The sequence below is a fragment of the Perissodus microlepis genome, chromosome 16, assembly GCF_051167445.1.
Source record: "Perissodus microlepis isolate ML-2025 ecotype Zambia chromosome 16, ASM5116744v1, whole genome shotgun sequence".
Lineage (NCBI taxonomy): Eukaryota > Metazoa > Chordata > Actinopteri > Cichliformes > Cichlidae > Perissodus > Perissodus microlepis.
In genome coordinates, this window is record NC_140476.1 from 9,809,152 (window position 1) to 9,833,531 (window position 24,380).

Below are 24,380 nucleotides of genomic sequence, written 5' to 3' on the forward strand. Positions count from 1 at the left end.
CTCAGACTTTCTTCTTTTTGCTATTTTCTGTTTTTGTATTATTATTAATAATAATATAATTACATTATTTTATGATATACATGCTTGTGTGTACAATCTACACGATGTGCTCTATATAGATACTGCGAGCAAAGTTTTTAGAAGCTGAATCCACATCTTATAGCTGTAAGCATGATTTTCCATTTTCTGTTTAACGTGACATGTTCCATAATTAAAACTGTGTCATTTTCATTGGCTACTATTGCTGGCAGTATAGCCAGTCTACAAACCCCTGGCTCTCAGCCTGTCTTCACACTTTTCCACTCCCCTCTTGTTTACCTTCTGTTTTTACTTGTCTTTTTCAGCACAGCAGTTGATCAAAGGGTAAAATAAAACAAGCGGCCCTGATAGACAGCACCTGCAATCAGAAAATGACTCATATGGGAGTGTTTCTCAGGTAAGAATGAAATCCATTTGGTTTTACCTCGCTGTCTCTCTAGTGCGTTCCCCACCGGGTCAAATACACAGTAAACAGACGGGGCTATTTTAACAGGTCTCAGTAGAGGCTGCTTTTTAAACACAAAGAACATTTTTAGCAGTTTCTTTTTTTTTTCTTCTTGCTATGCGTAATGCATTACAAAGGAGTTCCCCTCCTTTATAATACAGAAAGGATCATTTTTGTGGAGTGAAACCACCAGCTCAGGAAACAAATACCGCATCATTAATTATCAAACAGTTGGGGATACAGTGATAGAAATAAGTGTAACTTGCCAGGGAAATGGGAAATCTTATCAGTTGGTAACCTATTTACTTCTAGCTCTGTCTGCAGTAGGGGGTATAAACAATTGTGCTGACAAAGATACAGCACTCTAGTATGGAGAGCAGCTTGTCAAGGAAAATGCACTATGAGGAAGACGAACACAAAAGGGTTGTTTTTTTTTACAGCGTTTAGGTTTTTGCTCCCCTGCTATATTCTGCTTCTCTCTGTATTCATCCTGCCTCAGTCTGGTTGAGACTTTCAGGCTATTTTTTTGCAGAGCAAAGAGTTAATCTCATTAAAGCTAGTGTAATTACAACAGGCATGTCATGTTTTGTTAAAGCAGCAAATGGCCTTCTATTTTTTTTTAATCTGGAATTACAATGAAGCTTCCTCACTAGAGAGCATTTATAGAGCATATTAAGAAACCCAACAAAAAATGAGGGACAGAATGATAGAGTAATAATACTCTGTGACACCGAGGCTTAATTCATTTTGCAGTGTGCAACCAAGGATATCAGATGCTTTGTCCCATCATTCCATGCAGTGACAAATTACTTTTATGGTCTCTTTTTGTGCCTAACCTTTACACAGACATGCATAAAACACAAAGTACAAGGTCACTAACATCAGCCGCAAAACTCAATACTTCCAACTTCCAGTAAGACATCAAAGAGAAGGGCTTGCTCCTGCCTGACTCCCCTCACTGCTGATTTACTGAAATCTTTGCACTTGAGCCAGTTTGCAGCAGCAGAACAGGAGAACATCCTGTCAGCAGGTTTACTTCATTTGCATTCAAGAATCTGAAGATGTTGACTAACCAAATTTCACTATTGTGACTTAATGCTTCTGGGGTATAGCTGCATTCTCAAATTTCATTCTAAATGACTAATTTAGCTCTGCTTTTATTTCAGTCACAAGTATCAGCAAAAATAACTCCTTGGGCGGCACAGAAGTGCAGTGGTTAGTAATTTCTCCTAACAGCAAGAAAGTTTAGTGAGGTTGACTCGTCTGGTCTTTCTGTGTGCATGTTCTCCCTGTTTCTGCATGTTTTTTTCTGGATACAATGGCTTTCCCCTGCTGTTTAAAGACATTCGTGTTAGATTAACTGGTAATTCAAAAGGCGACAAAGTCCTTAAAGTGTATATGATGAAGGGCTGTATACATGCTTTGGAAAGTGGATGCTGTACTAAAAATGTCTTAAAAATTCATTTCAGAAAGTACATTTCATCAAGCTATCAAGTGGCATTACACAATTAATGGACTGCAGGCAGGTCAGTTCAGCACTTGGACTATTCTACTATTAAGCCATGAGTAAAAGATTTAGGGAACACTGCCGGGGAAAGGGCCCCATGGACTAAGGCTAGGCCCTAGTACATGGGGCCCGTCCGGGCACAGCCCAAAGAAGGGACATGGGCCCACCCTACTGTAGGCCAACCATCTGCAGGAGTTACCATAGCGGCCGCTGGGCGGTGGCCAGGGTCAGAGATCCTAGTGGACCGATTCCTGGCTCTTTAAACTAGCAACTGGGTCTTGGAATGTCACCTCTCTGGTTGGGAAGGAGCGTGAGCTAGTGCATGAGGACCCCACTATTTTGAGACTTGTTGGTCCCATCAAATAAACTGATTACTGTGTTTCTAACAAGCTAATTGCATTCTGATTGTATCTGCATTCTACACAGCATCCCAGCTTTTTCTACTTGTGTTTGTATGATGTACGAGGATTTATGTGAAATTTGTATAACACCCTGCTACCAAAGAACCAATGAATGACTGAGCTGGAAAATATGTTGTGTAATCCATATGTGATGTTCCAGAGATGCAAGAGCACAGCTGCAAATCGTGAAAGCGGTGCTCTGCATTGTTGCATTACTGTAGTAGAAATGTATCTTATGTAATCTATTACTTCTTAGTTCATTTTATTGGTCATCATACTATTTCTAAAGCATTCATTTGCATGGCATATGATCTCACAGACACTCATTTCAGCTCTCTGGAAATTGAACTGTATTTTGTGCATGCCTGTTATAATGGTTTAAATGGAATCTGGCTAACTGATTACAATCAGTCAAATTTGAATATATGATTATATTCTATGAATGATTCAATGATTATATAGAGTTATATAGAGACCAAAATGAAGCAAAGTTTCAACAGCCCTCACACTGCCTTCATTTATATGGGAGTCATGTCTTAAGGAAGTTTGCACACATGGGGCTTCATCTGACAAAAATCAGAAGACCAAGGCATGCCTTTTATGTATTTCAATATCAGTATTAATTGAAGCCGCAAGAGCTATTCAGTAATGACCTTCCAAATTTGATTCCCATCTTTTCTACAGTGACACTCCAGGCTGGATATATCCAGTAGCCACAGGAGCTCTTTATAATTTCTTCTGTCTCCTGTTACAAACTAGTTATGGCTGTGTGTCACTGCCAATTCCTCCTTCAATCCTCTTATGGAAAATTTAAACTGGGGAAGATTTGTTCAGAATTGGAACATTTTGTATAAGAGTGATGTGGAAGGCCTTCGCTTCGTTTGAAAGAGACTTCAGAGAGGAGAGCTGCTCTGAAAGCTAACTGTTCTGTGAGAATATTCTCATAGGATTAAGGATCTGACTGTGCTTGGATTGTACTGCCTTGTAGCTCTCATGAGACTAGCCACCGGCTTTTATGATAACCCCAGTCTGTTCCATTCCAGTCAAAAGGAAGGACGCAAGTTCAAACGAGATCTCACGTCAACAATCAACATACAAAACTGATTTTGTCAAGGTTGTTTGATAGCTTAAATAATACAGCTTGCCATTAATAAATATCATTTTTTATGGTGATCTAATTGAAATACTTCAAGGAAATAATTTGTTTCCTATTAACTTTGTTCTTGGCGTTTTCTGTCAAAGACACACCCAAGGCAATGTTTAAAAATGCAATGAGTGGTTTAACAAAAAAAACAAGAAGAAGAAAAAAATAGGTGTGTTCAGATCAATAGTCAATGCTACATTTTATTCACCTTCGTCCTAATCAGGCTGACTTTGTGTACTAGGCTTACACAACCCAAGGGATATGTGTGAAAGCAGAAAAAAAAAATTCAATTTTTAATGGAATAACATCTGCACATACTTGTAGCAATTTGCTGAATTGTTCTGGCAACCTGCATAATTAATAGCACACAAATAAAATACGAGAAATACTTTAAAAGTTTGAGAGTTTTTATCAAAGGCAAACAGAGAAAACACTCAGATTAAGTACCTTCCACAGGAAATTAAGTTCATGCATAAATTTAGCAAGGAAGGTCTGCATGTTCTCTTATATTTTCCCTCCATTCCTCAATGTCATAAGAGCTATTCGTGCTGGTCTATTTTGTTGTCACTTCCATTTTCCCCATGCTGTAAATATCTCCTCATTGTCAGTTTCAGTGTCTTGGCTAATGATGGGTTTGTCTCTGTTCTCCAAGGCCATCAGACCACAGTCCATGTTTTTTGTATTCATTATTGTCTGCCACACTACCTTTTAGTACGTCTAATGAGCATTCCTCTTTCACTTCTCCTGGTTTTGCTCACTCTGCTCCACCTCCGTCAGTATCTCTGGGGGTGCTAACATTGTCTTTATCTAGGACTGTGCTGCATGACTTTGCCTCTCATCAGGGTCGAGAAGATTTAGCTTATTTCCTGCATTTTCTCACTGAAATAGTTTTATAAGAGGAAATTGATTTACCACAACCCATAGTTCAGGCCTGTTTCTGTGTTGCATTTGTTTTTGCCCCCCACCCCACATCTCTGTCTAGTTTTTTTTGAAGTTCTCCTAAAATCTGCTTTGTTAGGTTTAGGCTCTAAAAGGTTGTTGGCTAGGCTTTGGAAGGTAAAGGCGTTTACTAAATTAGGCAATTTAATTGCTGTTTGGTTAAGATAAAGAAAAAGATCTTTTCATACCAATGTTACTTTGTGGGGGAAAATGACAAGTTGGTAGTGACAGCTGCATCTAACTAATGCTATAACTAGGCACATCACGCACCACCACCAAAGGACATCTTGCGCATAACAGACACTTCTGACAACACAATATTCAAACACAAACGCCCTATTTTTATTCTTCTGCAAAATTGTATGGATGGAATTTTAAGTTCGAGAGGGACCCATTTAATAACAGGGTGATCTTGTTGTGCAGTAAAACAAAACAAAAAATAACCGCTGTGGCTTGCCGCTAAAGAAGAGTAATCTAAAACTTAAATAAAATAGTTTGTTAAATCACTGCATTGTCACAGAGCTGCACACCAGCCGCTTTCTTCCCTGTGTGAATCACAGCTTATTTACTTTTAAAGCTCTTCATTTGCGGCAGAAGAAATCCCACTGTGACAAGGATCCACAGCTGTTGTCAAACTGCTGACAACGCCAGAGCCCGCAGGACAAATCACCTGGCAGTGGTGTTTGTTATGATTGCATTAAAATAAATGAGTTCTGTGAGCATATTTTCTAAAAACATATTAAACTTTTAGGAAACCTGCCATCTCCGACACATTTGTATCTTCCCTTTAGATTGTTTAGAACAAACAAAATGAGAGTAAATAATGAATATCTGTATGTAATCCATAAACAAAAGCACAAAATCCTATCCCTGCTGGATCTGAGAAATAACTGTGGGATTTGTAAAAGGACTGTGCTTAGTCTCTATATCACAACACTCTACAGATACCGTATTACTTAAAATGAAAACACATAATAATTATTTTTAAACAACTTAATGAGTCAAAAGAAACCATTGATTCACACATATTTACTGCTATGACACAAACTAGTGCATTATACATCGAGCGAGGAGGAAGCCATTAAATAACAGAGTGTGGACAAGTAGCTTTGTTAAATCCTGTTAAAATTCATGGTGAAAAATGATGAAAATGGTTTTTCCTCAGTTTGATGCTATCAGACTGATTTTTTTTTTTTTTATTTGAACTTTATTGAATTTTACTGAATTTTATTTTATTTTTTTATTTTTTAATTAATTTTTGCATGTGTGTTGTTGCTGCCTTTGTTTAATTGAGTAATTTCTGTAACTGTGAGACACTTGCTGCCCGTGAAAACGAGGTTTTTAATCTCAGTGGGATCTTCCTGGTTAAATAAAGGTTAATAAAATAATAAATAAATATAATGAAGTGAATCCATTCAGTTTATCATAAAGAGACTAGACTACCAGGATTGTCTCTGAATTCACTCACTGAATTAAAAGTTACCTCTTCCCCATTTTACTGATTTGGCTTTTATGGGAATGATGTCGGCTGGATTAAGGAGAAAGATCTGCGTGTACACTTTGAGACTTTGTATTGAAATATAGTGGAGCAAATTTAACTGTTTGTCATCAACATAATAAAAATATATAACTTGCAATAACTGTCATTTTGGGTTTTCAGTTTGGAAGTGCATAAACACGACTTCTGACATGAAATCTCTTGATTTAAAATTATGCTCAGAGTTTACTTCAGTCATTTAGTCTATTTATTAAGAAACGTGATCGGCACATGAATTTAGGAGTTAACACTCTTCAAACACCAATCTGTTTCTAATTGTGTATTGATAAGGGTCTGTCTCTACAGGGAGCTGTTTTTGAGCTCTACAGCACTACAAAAATCACCTTCTTCATGGTTTGAATTCATAATTCATAAATAATTGAGCTGTCACTTACAGTGTTGTTGACAATATTTTTTTTATTGTAAATTCTGCCACTTGTTCATTTTTGATTGTTTTGTTCAAGTCAGTTAATTGACGAGCAGTTTTCTGCAAGTGAGACTGCTCCCTTATTTTCCAAGGGTTTGCCACAGGCCATTAATCCAGGCTTGGTGCCAGTACTGGGAGTGCTGGGTGACCTCATCCATCCATCCATCCATGTTCTGACACTTATCCAGATTTGGGTCATCGAGGCAGCAGAGAATTCTCTTAGCAGAAAATCACTCCCTCTACCCCCCCCTGTTCATCTGGGAGGTCAATGAGGCATTTCCAAGCCAGCCAAGAAATATAATCTCCAGAGTGTGTCCTGGGTCTGCCCCAGGGCCTTCTCCCAGTACCACACGCCTGAAACACCTTACCTAGGAGGCATCACGGAGGCATACTCTTCAGATGCCCAAACCAACTTAACTCTTCTCCAGAAATTGACAACTTGTCATGATGGGGTGGGTTGTATGTTTATGTTTGCCACTGGTGGGGTTAAGTGGTCTTGGGTGAGGAAACAGAATAAGATTGATTGAGAAAACCTCTATGCCGACATGTAGATCAAGCGATCAAGTGGCATGGGCCTGGGACAGGGTTACCAGGTTGTCACTCTAGATCCAGGTCTGGTAGCTTTAACACATTGGACCCAGTCAGGCATAACCTAAAAGTGCTAATGGGTCTGCCATCCACCCACAGGAGTTCAGTGTACTGTGGATTGGCTGCTGGTCATTTGTGACATAATTAACAACAGTATTAAACAACAAATGAGCCAACGTAAAATAAAAGTTTGTATAACATGGTGTTGGTAAAAGTATGCATTGTATATTTTCAACTTCATGTAATTTTGTTTGAGAGCAGTCCTTCAACTCTTATTGTTTAGCTGAAAAAACAAGTGTAATTTAACAGCATTACTAACTCATGTTATCACTTGACTCGCGGGGAAACGATCTGTTTTATTGGATTAGGAAGCTGTGTTTGGAAAAGAGACTTGACCTCCTCCAGTTGCGCCACGATTTTAGGTTTTAGGGAACAAATGACCATTATTATTTCTAATGCTGATTAGAAATACATAAAATCTAATTACATCCCTATCAGCTCTGGTAGTGAAGCTGATCATTTGTGAGTAATAAGCGCAACATGATATTTATGTAGCATGGATAATGCGCTAATGGGTGAGTGGTTTTGCTTTGTTGTTTGCAAACATATAAGATTGCCTGGTGTTGGCTACTACACTCGACCTCCTGTTGGAGCTTTCAGTTCAGCAGCATCCTATAATGCTTTTTCCACCCTAAAACAAATTAGTGTGGTAGAAAAAGATCAATATTACTTAGAAGTGAGTTTTTTTTTCATGTTGTTATCAGTCTCTCTAATATTCATTTGAAGGGGGTTACATTGCCTTATGCTAAAAGAAGCATCCTGCCTTTTCTTAGGATGGTTAGTCTGTGCTATTGTGTGTTTATTAATGTTTAATGTGAGAGTGACATTTCCAGTTTTGATCCCATTTTTGAAAAACATCTTTTTGAGCTACTTAGCGAGGCTACAACCCCAAAACAGTCACAGAATACTGGAGCCTAGCAGCATACCTAGATGAAATACAATAACGTCTTTCATAGATGTATCTAGATATTTTGAAGTATAAATAACTGTGTGTTCAAGGTGGAATGGCTGAATTCATGCACTCCAAATGGGTTGTGGACTATTTGGATTCATCTTCTGTGAGTAATCAGGTTACAGTGGGTGCTTGCAAATAGATTCTCTGATTTCCAAAAAGCTTTTCTTTTTTCCTTTTGAGCACGTAATTTGTCATTTTCAACTTATCTTCTTTGTGAAGGCCCTTTTGAATCAGTGCTACTGGTCACACCAGAGTATCTACTGTTTGTGTTATTCCCTGTTGCTACTTACAAAACTTCAAATGAGCACATCTCTAGCTAGTACTGTGCATAATAATTACTGTGCATATTTATGATGCACTCCTGAATGTCCCCCTTGTCAGGCCAACTTTTGATGCCCAGTAAAAAAAAGGAAAACAATTTAACTACCTACACGCCATAGGACTGACTATAGAAGTAATAACTAACAGGTTGATTTGTTTGTGTCTGCAAAAGAAAACTACTGCAACCGAGTGTAACCTGATACTGTTGAATTGCAACATCTTATCAACTGATGTTAACTGCTTCAAAATACATTTGCCTAATGTGTGTGTGTTTTTTTTTTCTTTGCCACGGTAAATCAAAAAAAAGACCTCTGTAAATTATTCAGTGCCATTTGGTTAAAAGTGAATCCCCAAAGATTTGATCCTTGCACACTGCCTCCTTTGAGCTTATTTTTGAGAAACAACAGAAGCTCTGTGCAGCAGTGATGTTTGATTTCAGCTTTGATGGTGCAACAGTGTGGTGAAATTGCAAATAAATACACTCAGACCCTGAAATGAAATGTAAATGTTGCCTGACTGTATCAAAGCACATATGAGTTTATTTTTTCTTACAGTCAAACATCTCACATATGCAGCGCTGTAATGATTGTTTTAACCATAGCTCGTCAGCAAATCCATTGGGTCCCTATATTTATACGGGAATTAAGTGGGATCAACTAAGGTGATTATGTACTGTTGATTTCAAGTTGAATTTTAAATACATCTGTGCTGTTTTTGGAGGAGTTTGGTTTTGTTATTCTTACACAACTTTAGAACTTTTCTTCTTTTAAAGTCTTTTGACTTTAAAACAATGTGCACCTGAAAGTCTCCCCATCATCCTTTGTTTTTTGGGAGCTTGAAGAAAACAGACATTTGAAAACAATGCCAACTGAATCTCTTAGGTTTCTTTAACTTGATTCTCCAAGTTCCATTAGCTCACATTGTTTTTTAAAAAAATTATTCTACCCAAGTTCAATTAAGTCACATTTTTAAAGCAGCAGGGACTCTTACACTTTTAAGCTGAACCAATTTAAGATGATTTACAGACTGGATCCTGGGGCTTCAGCCCCGTAAGTCCTTTAAATAATCCAGGAGCGGCTGAGATATCTCTCATTAAGGAAAACCTTTATTGATTTCTCAATCTTTTGAAAATCATTGCCCTTCAGCTGAATCTTCCTGCTGAAGGTTCCCACATAATTTAGATGAAGAGTAGATTACATCCTGGAGTTTTTCAGCAGACTCCAGCCAACAATACAATAAAATAATATTTTGTATAATAAAAAAAGGAGGAAGAACTAAGAGGTCTAAATAGGGAAATAATATTAGTTAAAAAATAGAAAGTGCAGTCTCCAGTGTACTGTTAAAATACGTTGGAATACCAATGTTGTCTTCTTCTTCTGGGATTTAAAGATATATCAATTTCCTGAACTAGCTTGGTCCTCAAGTCAAAGAAGGAAAACGAAAACTTAAATGAGGGTGTCGTTTTATTTTTGTTTTTTAGAAAGAAAATAAACAAGCTTTGATGTATAATAGAAATCATTTGGGATGAACGCTAACACGTACCCAGGAAGACAGTTTTCTTGTTTCTTTACTATAAAAAAAGACAAATACATTTTGAGAGCTAAATCCCAACACCTTAGACCCTCTTTGGAACAGTTACGTTAATCTCAGTGATGACAACTGAAAACTTGGAAAAGAAGCCGTTACTTACTTCAGTAGACTAAAGCTGACACCGGATGAGCACAGTGGCATGTTTAAAAGCAGATGCTTAAATAAATCCTACTTAAAATGCTCCACTCACGATATCTGCATTCTGATGCAAACAGGACTATGACCCTGGAAATGTGGCACTGACTGCCAGGAAAGTTATCTATAGATGTTAAAGGGAATTTCTTTTAGCAATTTATTTTAAGGGTGAAATAATAATGCCATTAGCAGCAGTGTCTCACTGTTCTATTTTGTTCTTCAAGACACTGATGAAGGTCAAGCTTAAATAGCTCCAGCTCCCTGTTTCAGCCTGAGACTCGCAGCTTAGCCACAGCTCTGGGAACTGGCTCACACAAAAGACTTACCCCACAATGCTGCTGGCCTAGATAGACACGCCAGACATACAAAAGGGTGGCTGTGCTAATTAAGAACAGATCTTTGCTACAATGACAATTCCTAAAGAAAAAGATTTGCCTGTCAGCTAAATTAAGTATTCAAATTGTTCCTGTCAATATTTGCCAACATGAACCTAATAGCCTGAGTTAAGACATTAAGCTTGGAGCCGCTGCCGACATTAAGACAAATATGTGGCTCACATCAATGACATTCATCAGCACAATACAATGCGAATACAGTAAGTGTTCAATCTGTGTTTGTGCGACTCGAGTTTGTGTCGTTCCGCAGTTCAAATCAAAGCATTGTGATAACAGCAGTTTGAGACGAACAGCTTTCCTGCAGTCAAACAGACATTAGGAGGATTTATTCAGAGGTGAGGTATGTTAAGTTTGAGATTCCCTTTCTTCTTTGTAAATTGATTTTCATTTCCATTTAAGAAACAACTTATAAGCCATCTTAGCTCTGAAAGGATGTCAAATCCTCACACTTGGTGTTCCGGTTACATCCGTTTTGAACATAAGCTCTTTCAAGTGAAATTAATCAATCTCTTTATCACTTGGGCAGTGTCATTACCCAACCACAGAGTGAGAAATGAAAGTGCTAATCGCACAGCAAGTGGGGCTTTTGTGTGGGAAGGCCAAATTTTCCTCCTCAAGCTGCTTTGCAAATGCATTTTCAATTGAATTGGTGAAGCGAACAAAGGATGAATTCTGAGTTTGCCTCAAAATTCTTGTTAAAATAGAATGACATCAGCTTACAGTACAGGTTTCCAAAAGGTGATTAATTTACAAAAATGTTAATAATTTGCATGGAAATGACCAAATGGATGCATAAATAACACACAGGAGATGTAAAACACATTTTAGGTGTGAGTGCGTGTGAATGTGTGTGAATAAGGGATTTGTACAGCTCAATACGCAGCATGTTTTCCATTACAACAATGTGTACTATATATAACTGGGGCCATACATTCACTAAGCATGCCAGGAAGACTATTTCATATGCCTCAATATCTTAATAACCATGCCACTCTACTGTAACAACTGTAGCTGTCCTTGTCATTTTGGGGCTGTGAGTGAATACTCTACAAGAAAAAAAAAAAAAAAGCATTATTATTCTCTTCACCCCAGGCACTTGAGCCTGAAGGCTTGATGATGTCCAATTGCAGTCCAATGTGTGTCAAAAAAAGAAGGAATATTTTCCCCACAAAACTGGTTTCACTGAAAATGCATGTGTGCAAATGTGTGCTTCCACGTGCTGCGTATCTTATCTCCATGATCCTCAACAGGTTCAAAGAGATTTGACTTTTTAAATTACCATTAAGAACAAAATTATGTTATTTTACATGCAAGCAGGTGGATTGCATATCTTAATTTAAATATAAGTCAAAACAGGACCTTTATTAATGCACTTGTAATAAGGTAGAATAAATATTTTACCTGCTTTCCATGAAAAATGGTGGTCTCTAGGATACACGTTGTCTAAACGGACAGATATGGAAAAGAGAGACAAGAGGAGGAAGAGGCTGAGGTAGCTCCCAGCTTGCCGTGTCCAGGCAATGACCCCAAAGTCATCTTTTAGAGTCATAGTCCAGCCCATTGCTTCCTCTCTTACTCCTGTGGGAGGAAAATGAAATTCATCATCAGCTCATTCATAAATATGATCAGAAACCTTGGCCACCTTCCCACTGAATCCTCCAGCCCAGAAATGTAATATTAGGTGTCACTTTCCAAGTCCATCAGACTTTTTCACACATGGATCATAGTGCTGGATGGATAAGATTTGACTTGTAAAACAGCTTTGCTGTTGTAGTTGATAGTTGTGGGATACTATGGCTTCTTCTCCACCTACATAGATCAAAAATAATTAGACAGAGTGGCAAGAGTATCTCAGCGTCCCAAAGGAGGTGTGGAAACAAGCACTGATGGAAGGCGAGACTCTAAGCTTGGAGTAATACAGGGTATTAGTACCTTTTTATTGCAGCTCATTTATTCCTATCTCCTGGTACTGTGATTCGTGTCCTAGGAGTGTTAAGGATTAGTCCTGGATTCACTAGGCCTCTAATTGTGTTGCACCAACAGCAAAATTAATGAATATGAAATTAAATCTGTAACACCTGATGCTTTGAAAGACTGGTGTTCATGACTGCAGTGATTCATTTTCCAAAAACAATTTTTGCTACACTGTAGCACTTGGGTATTGAGAGATTTGTTATTATTGACTTGTTGTCCCACTGAGCTCCCCTGCAGTTTTTTGACATTCTGTAATCATAAAACATGAGACAAAAGCAATTTCTGCTGCATAGGTTTAGCAAAAAATTGGTCTTAATATCAAATACAGCTGATTTAGGCACCGTGGGAATTTGCAGCACATAAAGAATAGCAAAACATTTTATGTTTATGCAAGCCGAGGTATTAAGCTGGTGATCCACACATCCAATACTAACATTACTGAGAGTTTATTTTATTTCAAAGTCACATCTGTCATGAATTAGATGTAATCTGTGCGACTGTGGTAAGCATTTTCTAATCTACTGATTCTGTACAGGACAAGTTTTTAATTTTTCTTTTGACATTCCACATCAATACAACAGAGAGGCTTTTCTACATTTTGTCCCGATAATATACGATAGTAAGTATCATAGAGAGTATCTAATGGTAGATTAACTTCTGAGAGGCAGCAGCCATTTGAGATTTAAGATTATTTACACATGGCGTGCCTGTGAAAGCGCTGGCAGCTGAATTATTTTTGCTTGATTTCATTCAGGGAAATTAGATTTTGACTTTGCTGCTTTAGCTATGTTTTGGTGGGGGTAAAATTTGTTTAATGAGAAAGAAATGCTTGGATGGAGAGGGCTTGGTGCCCAGAAGTGGGCTGCCAGATGCACAGTTTTTGATGGACTGTCCAATTCTCCTCTGGCTTTGATGTGTTATTCTATAGTCAAAATGGTTTGCTCGTTTTTGTGTGTGTTGGAGGGCTTCAGGCCCAAGGGTTTGGCAATTCAACACATAACTATTGTTTGTATCTATTCTCAATACCAATTTGCCTCATGGGGTTCTGTCAGGCAAAGAACAGCGAGTGCTCTTTTTCGCTCCTGCTCTGTCTCCCTCTCCATCTCTTCCACTTTCTCCTCTAAATAACTCATCCACTCTGAAGATAATGTATTCACAATTTTTATTAGAACTGCCTTTGTCTCACATTTTTTGATGGCTAGAAGATGTATTCTACTTGGATGAGTGAGCAGACCAGTCTGGCACTCACACAGCCATATGCCAATTAGATACCTCTGGTTGCTGATTACAAGCCATTCTCTTGGGCTGCACTGCTCTGGAAGCCATACCTGACTGCACCTATATTACACCCACCCTCCAGCCACTCTAATTTGACTATGCACAGGACAAGCAGCACTCTTCTTGGGCTGACAGACCATGTCACAACTGATTGGAAAACATGGTCTTGAACACAAACAAGCAATGGAAACAAGCATGACCCCAAGGCATGCCAGTTTTGTTTTTCAAAGTACAAAAAGGTAGACAATCGAGATTACTCTACTGTAAGATATCTTTGCGAGATTCAGCAGCAAATGTGCTCATCCAGCCAGCGCATCTCAGAATGGGGGAGTAATACAGGCTATCCTGAAAATCTTAAAAAAGAAAAGCTCTTAAGCTGCTAAATATCTGGGTCAAAGGAATCATGCTAGGCTCTCAGTGGCCGTAGAAAACCTGGCAAACAGCAGCATAGATGCTGGTGTGAGTCTTATTAGATACTCCACGATCTGATGGAATGCAATCTGCTCCTCTGTCTCCTGTGGTCCTTGTTTGGGGCTCACTCATTGAATTCAGCGAGAAAAACCCTGCAGCTAGCATAAGGGAGCAGATGAGCAACACTCTACACCCCTCCCTTTCACAGGTGGTCACAATAATTAATGTTTGATTAGATGTTTCCAAATGAATGGCAAAAGCTAATTTGGTATGCCAAGGCTCTGAACAATCACCATGCGATCCTCCAGCCTCTCTTTAAATAAGCCAAACACCCTGTTCTGTCTGGAGTGAAAACAAAGGCATTTGATCCCAGTCTGTTTACCAGAGATGCCACCCTCTTCTCTGGATTTCCACATAATTATGTAGCCAACCAGCTCATTCCCGCTTCAGATTCGAAGCTTAAACTCCCATCTATATCGCTGCGCCATTCTTTGTGTGTTGCATCAAGTGGATTCAGGTTAACACAGCTGCAAGTATTTTTTCCACGTTGTAGCGCATGTAATTGTTTTTGATTGGGTTTGGCAATATGAAAACAGAAATCCATCTACATCCAAAGGAGCTGATTTTTGCAGATGTTTTCCTTGGCAGGAATGACCATGACAGCATTGAAAGAATCACAAATGCACAACACATTTTTTTGTATTCCTTTGATCCGAGGCTTATTTTAGCAGTCGGTTTCTTCTGTTTCTGTATAGATTGGCATTTAAAGAGTATTGCACTACATTTGATTCTTTAATTCCTTTGACACCAGGAGTTTTATTCTATTCAGAACTGTAACAAAGACAGTGCCACTATTATGTTGCCCGAATGGATGGTGACAGCTCATTATATAAAACGTGTTTGTCATTTCCAGAATGTTTAGCTTCTTTTGAATTTTCATTGCAGCTGTAAAACAAAAGAGCACAGATATATAGCTCAAAATGAGTGGAATTCAGTTCAATTTTGATGGAATCTTGGGAGTCAGCATCTTGACAGTTGAGCATTAGTCTCAATCTGATCATAAATTCTGAAAAAAATATTTTTTCCACCCTTAAAATAAAGACAACGCACATTTGGATAACTAAATTCATAAACAGCTGCACTCTTAATTGGACACCATGCACATGATGTAAAATGTACCTGAGCAAGATGACTGCCAGTCATCCCTTTCGGTGATCTGGTTGTTACAGTAGCAGATGCTTTTTTTTAGTAGTCCCACCGAAAGCAGGAACAGGGCAGAGGAGGGTCCAAAAATGTTAAGTTTGACGGGGAGAGTAAATCACCTGCACCAGGCCTTCAACCTGAAGCATCATGCAGTGGCTTAATCCTGTGTGAATCAATGTGTTGTGGGCTGGGACTGTGTCACACCTCCAGCAGTGACTGGTATTAACTCCCCGGTGCTGGCTCTGTCAAGCACCCACCCACTGATGTTCCTACTCTGGTTGGCACAAGGCAGCCCGAGCTACTGTAAGGAATCTGAGGAAGACAAAAACAGACAAGGAAAAAAAGAGGCAATGATGTTCACATCTTTCAACTACAGTGCAAAAATCTGACGCCTCATGCAATGACATTTTATTATTTATGTTTCACATGATACACAGTTGATAGCTAGTGAGCTGCAAAAGGCAAGGAGTAATGAATAACAGTGTGAAAATGCAGGGAAGCTCTACAGAGATGCATGACATGAATGCAATGTCCTTTTTTACACACGATCAGCAAATACTGGTCCAGAGGTAGGACTTTGCTGTGATTTATAATCCACTCATCTCTTCTCTCTTATTCGCTCTACTCTTCATCTCAGTGCAAAGATCCCCGAGAAAGTTTCTGTGCATAAGAAAAAAGGATTATCATGTTTCCAGTTTTCAGACGTACTGCTGTTAAAAAGGCGAAGGGCAAGTTGTGCATCATAGCAGCAGGTGAGTTTGCTGTTGACAGATTTTGCATAAATCTGCAAGGTTTGCAGTGATTATTTGTCTATCCCTCAGTCTCCAGGGGGCATGTAAGACAATGACAATTGAGGAGTTGAAGTTGCTTCCCATAATATTCAATGACAACCTGTCAACCCTCTAGCCAAGATCTTTCTGAGAGCTCACCCAGATGGAAATTGAGTCCTATTGACGCCTTCTGACTTTGTCTCAGTGCTTCCATGCTCTCTTATTGACCTTTCTGGTCATACTCCTGAAAACCACGGCTCATAATGACCTGATTTCCCAAGGCCTTTAAGTGCTTTGCCCTGCCATTCCATTGTGGCTCAAATGAGCTTGTCTCTGCAGCTGCACTCCTCCTCCTCCAGCGGGCAACTAAGTTAATAAAAGCCAACAAATAGGGTGGAAGAAAGGTACTCCTGGTAGACGGAGAAAAATCAATTGCAAACATTTCAATTTCAAGTATGTACACACAGTTCATTCATTTTTTATTCAGTCTGTTGTTTATTAGAGTCAAGGTGCATGTGCGACGTATCATTTTCTTACCGCTTGTCTGACTTTAGTTAATAATGAAATAAGTATTTTTGTGTGCTTTAAATCACAACAGTAACCTTAAGATGGACAATACGGCACTTCGTACAATCCTGGGAGCTTTAAATCGACCACTTTTGTTTTTGCCAATGCAGCTTAAGGGATGTCACTGCCAGTCTGTTAACCAGTGATTCCAGACTGAAAAATAACAATTAGTCTGCTCAAACACATCCCACAAACTTGATGTAGAGTCCTCAGGTGATTAATCTTGCCGACTTCTTATCTAGCACCACAGTGGGGTGAAAATTTAGTGTTTCATTGAAATGTCTCATCAACATTTTGACAGAATGGCATCTAATTTAATATACACATTTACATCACACATGAATGAATTCTGATTACCTCATTTCACATTTAGCAATTACAAAGAGTAATTAAACTGGGTGATTAAAATAAATTAGTATCTGCTTTAGCTTAAATAAGTGTAGTAGTTCAAATTCTAGGTTATGTATTACCCTAAGCCACCACATCTATTTGACACTGGGTCAGTGCAGTCTCTTCAGCTTTCTCTGCTTAACATCTTCTGCCTTTAAGTTAAGCTCAAAGGCAGAAGTGTTTGCCATCCTCTCTCCTGACAACAATTGCCTCCAACCTTAAACCTGCCTTATGCTTTTCACCTCCCTTCAGGAGCTTACCTCGCCTGGCTTGGCACTATACTCCAGTCCCACAGCTAAAAGCTCTCTTGACAAGGCAGAGTGTTTGCTCTGCAATGTGTGCAAGTGTGTTTCTTGAAATTATTGAGGTCTGTAAATGACATTAAGGTTGTCCATCCCTTGTACAGTATTCTGGTGGTTTTGTCGTTTGCAGAGGTTCACAAAAACTCAATAAAAAAGAGAATAGAAAAAAAAAGGAATGATTTCTACAGTCTTTCATAGCTTTTCCAAAAACTGCTAATAAGTACTATTAATGCTATACATGTACTATTACTATAAAAACTGTAAAAGTGGAATTTGCTAATCCATCCTCAGCTACCTGCCTCACTGCTGGAAGTCAAGACCTTGATATTTTGCCAATATAAACTTAGGACAGATATATATAAAACAAAATAAATGTCTAATGTGTGCTCCAAAAACATCAGCTGATACACTGAACTTGGCCATTCCTTGTGTATTGCCATCTGCTAAATGATTTCTAGTTGCTGTTACATTTTAGAGTTAAGACTTTAATCCAAACATTGAATAAATTAAATTCTGCATCTCAAAAGAAGCTCCGCATTTAATGAACAGGCTTGGCAGCATCCACAGACCCAAGCTTTTCACCATATCATAAACCAGTTCCCAGCTCGGTACCTTGGCAGACAAACATCAGAGACAGCTGCACTGCAAAGTCACTAATCACCTCACTAAAACAGACAGTATATTATGCAATGCGTACATGAATTCAGTCCCAGACTGTTAAGATGTTGTATGTGGCAGTATCTGAAAGAGAGAGGTATCTCAATTCTGCCAGCACCTCAAACAGTCTGGCAGCCCAAGCAGCTGCTCCTGAAGCCAGGGTTGTGAACTCAATCAGCTGCATGTTTATCATTGTGGCACCAAACTTACTATGGCTCTTTTTCCCTGCCTCCGTGAGCTATAGATGCAGTGGTATGGCCAGTTAAGCCAGCCAACGGGGGTCACAGTACTGATAACAGGAGAAAAAATACATATATAAATAAGCCACGCCCATAAGTGTCACCAAATAAAGATGAGCTAAACAATACCACCCATCTTAATTCTGATCTATTCGTTGATTTTTCGGGTCTTTTTTATCACAATGTGTTGATTGTTTTTCTCAGTTTCTGTATGGTTATTTAAAAAAATAACTTTGAGCTGGGCTGGAAATTCAGTGAATGCCTGGAAGATAAATGACAAAGTAAATGTGATCAGACAAAAAATGCTCCATATGATATTTAAATATGCACAAGCTGCAGAGAATCTCTTAATCAAATGAGTTATGTCACATGTAATAGGACATCAGACATACTCTCATGCAGAGAGGAAATCTTTTTGCCAGTCTTGTTTTGTTTGGGGAAGTATTTTAGGGGGATTTTTGGTGTTTGGTGAAGTCTATTTTTAAATTATGCCTTAATGTGAAGATTTTAGTTCATCAATGTTTCCATATTTCTGTATCTGCTGAAAGGAACAATTAAACTAGGCAAAGCTGTAGCCCACAGCTGTCTGAACATACAAGCTCCTCTGCTATACTGATCAAAATCAAACCTCTGACAGAAAATAATAATTACTGTGCCTCTAATGTTCATCCAAAAAAATTGACAGAAATTAATTTGGAAGACTGTCTGATGTATTCTACTGCTGAAGGTAAAAGGACACCTTTGGGCATCAAAGTGGTTTTAGGCATGTAAAAGCTGTTAAATTTCACTGGTAGATATTCATGCACCTTTTAATTGTTCACAGATTTCCTTGTTCAAAGTGAATCAATGGCCTTTAGAAAAAGATTTATTCCAATTGATGTAATGCCTAACACAAAGCCACAGAGCATTGTGTTGATAGCCAGATAATTCTCACAGAATATTTTCTTCACACCATAAATATTTCATCGCAGACATGAAAAAGGACCTCGAGAATGTCAAATTAGCACAACCAGAACAAAGCTGCAAAATAATGAGCTTTTTCCCTTTTACTGATGCGAACATTTTTGATAAGAATAAGATAAGTCTCCCTCAAAAACACTGTAAAGAGCTTAAGTTGCCTCACTGTACACTGTTAATTCCAGTAGCTTCCGTGGCTTACATACATTGCTTACCTTTTTTTGGAAATGAAGAATATACTAGCTTGTATTGAGTTGCAGTTTACTCATTGTTGTGGAGCAATGTTAAACAAATTGAGTGAAAATCAAAGGAAACAATGACATTGCTTCATGGGGAGAAAGGAAACTGCATTAAACTGTGCTGAATCTGCCAAATAGATGGAGAAGAAGAAGAAGAGCAGCAAATTTGGGATTGCTTCATTAACTTCAAATCTAAATTGTGTATTGTGGACAGATGTGGAGAGCTAGAAACCCAATGGCCTGTTTGAAGTTCGCCACCTAAAGCGCATTCGTAGTGCATTGTAATGTAAATTCTCCACAGACGAGTCAAGAGATTAGGATCATATCTGACAATTATTTTAAGTATAATTTGTATAGAACATGACTGTTTCTATAAGAGCGTGACTTCACTCCATAGATTGTTCTCCCATTATTATATTGAACTTGCATGGCTGAAACTATTTCTGTGTTATTATATATTGTAAGTAAATTAGGATGTGGATGAAATGGCCCAATAACAACATTTAAGTTAAGAGCCTAAATCCTGCAGATTGTGAGTATAAACTCATGTAAAACTTAAATTGCTATTTTAAATTGTTGAAAATTTACATTATTTTATGAGCGGTTTTGTTTGTTACTGCTGATTACAATAAACCTATGAGTTTTCCTTTCTCCAGGCAGTAGTTGTTAGCTCAAACAAGATGGTGCTTTTACTGTTTTTGGAAGTTTTTTGTGCTATTGAATGTTTCATGATGTTGTAATCCATTTGTTCATTGTTTAGTTCTGCAAGCCAGATTTCACAGACAAGTGCGCCATTGTACTGCAAGGCCTCCCTGTACTACGTTGTGATGATCTTCATAACATCTACAACACTGATAAGTTTTTATAGTTGCATTTTAAAAGAGCGAACAGAGTTGCAGTGAAATTTGTTTGGAATTTGCAAGTTTTACCAAGAGCTAGAAGTTAATACTAATTGTACAGGTGTGAAGTATGTATGTACAGTATGAAGGTTTGTTTTTTATTTTAGTATCTTTGTGAAGCACTTCAGGGTTTTACTTCAGGGTTTCCGTGAGGGGGACACCGCAGGGGAGAAGAAAAAAGAGGAAGCACCAAATTACAGCTGACTTCATTCATATACAACGGTGATACCACCCTGGTGGATGGACTGAGGTGACTGTTGCAGTGAATTGGTGCTATATAAATTTAATTTAATTGGGTAACAAATAAACATGTGAAAAAACAGATTTCTCAAGCTGTCGTTTCTTCACATGTTACTATGAACAGTTGTCTAATAATTGCATTTATTTGCTATGAAGCAGGCTTCTGAGAGTGAGGACGCCTGGGGTCTGTTGCAGGTGCAGCCCGTCACTGATGAAGCTTTGCTCATCTCTCCAAATCATTTTCACCTTGATCAAGGGTCTTTCTATAAGAGATATATTAATGGATGTTTTCAAGAAGCTGCCTCAAGTAGTTTGCCTCTTGTTTGGGATTTTAGTGCTTTTTGCTAGGACTAACCTAAAGACTCATTCATTCAAATGACACTTGGAAGAGACTCCTACCAACACATGTTTTAAATTACAAGCTTGGTCACTGTACTTTCCCACTTCAGGAGGCCATGTGGACTCCTGAAGTGGTTTTAAACCATTACATGTGAAACTACATCAGGTTTTGTGCACTTTTATGTCTAAATAAATTAAACCCGTTTTCTGCATTTCGCACCTCTCCTACAAATGATATTGCCATAAAAAGTGTCACACATAACTTTCATACTGACTACTGATACCTCCACTTGTGTAAATTACATTTTCAGATGAGCAGTGTCACTTGTTTTAGAAAGGAGAGAAATAAAATACGTGTCTGTCTTTATGCGTTTATTTTTGGAAGAAGGCTCGTTTTTGTTATTCTTCCTCTGTGGATTTCTGACGCACTTGAATAACACAAGTAACACTTGCTTCTTTTTTTTAAGTGAATAAGGCTGCATGAGATTTTTTGTCAAGGTTCATTTACACTTTACTGAGAGGGTATCGCTCATGCATGGTAACTATGATTTGGTTCATGTTACAGGTAGGTCATTCTCAATCAAATTAAAGGTGCTGACAGTATGTGCAAAACAGAGCAAAAAAATGCACAAATAAATAAGGATTTGGTGCAGAAACAGAAACTCTAAAAGCCAATGTGTGAAATGTTTGAAGCAGATCAGGAAAATATTCTACAAAAGGCAGCGATAGATGCTGAAGCTGAAAGAGGAAAAAAACGGTTCCTGGATAATCGGATTTGTTTTGTGCAGCTGTTCCACCTGGCCTCCCAGCCTCCACCGCCCCTTCATTAAAAAAGCTTATAATTATCTCAGCCGTGGCTGTAATCCTGGTCACTCCATCTCCCCTTTTCAATTGATAGACACATCTCGTGGGACTAGGGTATGCAGGTGAGCGTGTCTGAGTCCCGACTGCTTAGGATCCGGAGGGGATTGTCGCACAGAAAGGGAGCCATCAGTGTGAGCAAGAGAAGTAGCGTGACGGCGTCAGGATTAATTTCGAGGAGGCCTGGTTGCTGAGGTTGGCTGATAACGTGGGTCAGCAGCTGCAGAGACACCTGGACCCTGAAGCCACGAATGTTACCCTGGAAAATAACTGTTAATGTACTGAGAGCTGTGTGCATTTATCTGCGTGTGTCCAAGTGTGTGTTTGTGTGTGTCCAAGTGTATGTATGTAGTAAAGGTAGAGGAGGAGCTGATACCTGCCTAGCCTGCAGAAGATGTCCAGAGATGGTTGAAACCTGTAAAAAGTCAATTATACAGAGGGGAAAAACGTGGAGAAGAGGGGAACCATGGGTGAAATTAAAAGCCTGCTTCTTGTGATAAGTGGTGACGATGGGAAGTCTGTTCTTTTTTGTAAGTGGTAATCTGGGGTGGTGTAAAAAAATGTCAAAATGTTCCAGCGTGTTGAGGAAAGAAGAGGTTGCACGCTGTGTGAAAGAGGAAACCGAAAATGTAGCATTCTAGTTTGACACGGGACTTGATTTTCTTTGCAAAAATTAAATCAGTGTTAACAGTTAACAGTTGGTTTTAGTGTCCATAAATATATCAAACAATACTCTGTCATATGCTCAGTACATCCTGCAATTGGCCAATATCAGCTAAAGAAGAAAGCTGCTCCACTGCAGGTGAACTTTGCTTTTAAATTCATCTTTGAATTTAATATTTTCAGAGTCAAGATGTTGCAAAGATTTTTATAATGTCATAATAAGTCATTGGGAACAAGGACAAATAGGTTACAAATGCTCAAAATAAGATCTGTAAGACTACAAAAAATAGGAATTAGTATCAGTACCTAAACAGAGCCTAAGACAAGGATTTAGCTCCTGTATAAAGGGATAATTTTTGTATTTTGAGTCATCAAAAACATTATTATTATCTCCCCCCCTCTCAGATCTAAATGTCAGAACATTATGTTCACTTTGTTCACTGACCTTTCCAAACCCATCAACACTGACGACAGCGCTAATAACCCAGTCACACACCACTATGTTTTTTTTCCTCACACTGTGCCATTTACATATTTGAAACAATGTGATCATTTTTATGCAATGAATTATTGTGTTTATTAATGCCGTCATGTGCATCACTCCAAAACTGCAGGTGGGACTGAAACAAAGACGATGATTTCACACTTAATAAAAACACACATTATATGGGGTTTGCCATTTAGAAACGTTCAGAGCTAATTTCTCATGTTTTTTAAAAAACATTAAAGCACCTGCCCAAGAGCACAACATATTCAAATTTCCCTGCCATCAAACACAAGTAAAGTAAATCTTCAACAACAGAAAGTCGTTAGGAGAGCGCAGTTCCACGCACGCAGACACAACCACTCAAACACTCACAGTTTTTGAAGTGTCCTCTATAAGCTCCACTGCGTCAGAACTCAAAGTTCACATTTAGGGATGTGAGGGGGAACAAGTTGACATTTTGTGCTTTAAGGTGGCACCAGTACTGTGCCAAGAGATAAGGGCTCAGGACAATAGATAAAGACTGCTTGAGAGACAGCATGCTGAGCCTGTAGCTGTATGGATTATCAAAGCGCAGCCATGGATGGAAAAGAGGAGGGCAGAAGATGGGGAGGCTGGCCCAGTGTCTCTTACTGGGAATTATGGTTCCACACAGAAGAAAGGCACTCAAATGGCTGACTTCCTGTATTGATTGGCGGGTGTTCCAGGGATTAAACCTTAACCTTATATTGATCCAGTTTTCTTTGTGAGTCTGGATATAAGGGAAGAACTCTGGTCATGAGACAGCTGCTGTATTTCCCCTCACTGATTTCTTAATTTTAATTGCTACATAAAATTCAGCTTAAGCACCTACACATCTGATTTTTATCTACAGGCCAACAAAGAAAAGATTCAAAGTAATAAAGAGAAATCCTAGAAAGGAATAGATGTGTAAAATGTGGTGCCACATGCACAATGTCAGGTAGCTGAACAAAAGAAAGCTATTATTTTCACATGTTTGACTCAGATCTGACAGGCAGCCATGTCCACTGGAAAAAAGCCAGTGCTATCAGCTCACCATTAGGATAACTGATGTCGCTCGCAAGTGTTAGTGCCACACAAGGCTGATCAGCATAGACTCGAGAGGCAATTTGTCACTCACTCCTTGGGTGTTTATGTTGGGTATAGCATGAAACGAAATAAGTGCCTACTTTGTTTTGGCAATAACAATGAAGCTCTTTGCCGAGTGGGAGGCTGTTCGATAGAGTTGTATTCACCCGCTGTAGACTTTCAAAGGATGCACAATAATCAGGGATGATTGTAATGGCTGCAAAGTGTACATTGAATAATTCAACTCTCCCTCGTACATGATTGGCTACTGTGCTCCCTAAGCACACTTTAGCGTTCGCTATAGCCGAATCTCATTTGCAAGAGTAAGTGGATTG

General features: G+C 38.7%; 1 protein-coding gene across 2 annotated transcripts in view; it reads right to left on the reverse strand.

Moving 5' to 3' along the window:
• The window catches only part of thsd7ba (thrombospondin, type I, domain containing 7Ba), a 185,870-nt gene that overhangs the window by 130,352 nt on the left and 31,138 nt on the right, over nucleotides 1–24,380 (reverse strand). For both annotated transcript variants that reach the window (XM_084954740.1, XM_084954741.1), the window contains exons 2-3: nucleotides 15,326–15,661; nucleotides 11,885–12,061 (exon numbers count right to left, since the gene is read on the reverse strand). In XM_084954740.1, the coding sequence (XP_084810866.1) occupies nucleotides 11,885–12,044 (160 nt within the window). In that variant the 5' untranslated portion in view covers nucleotides 12,045–12,061; nucleotides 15,326–15,661. The remainder of the gene's footprint in view (nucleotides 1–11,884; nucleotides 12,062–15,325; nucleotides 15,662–24,380) is intronic.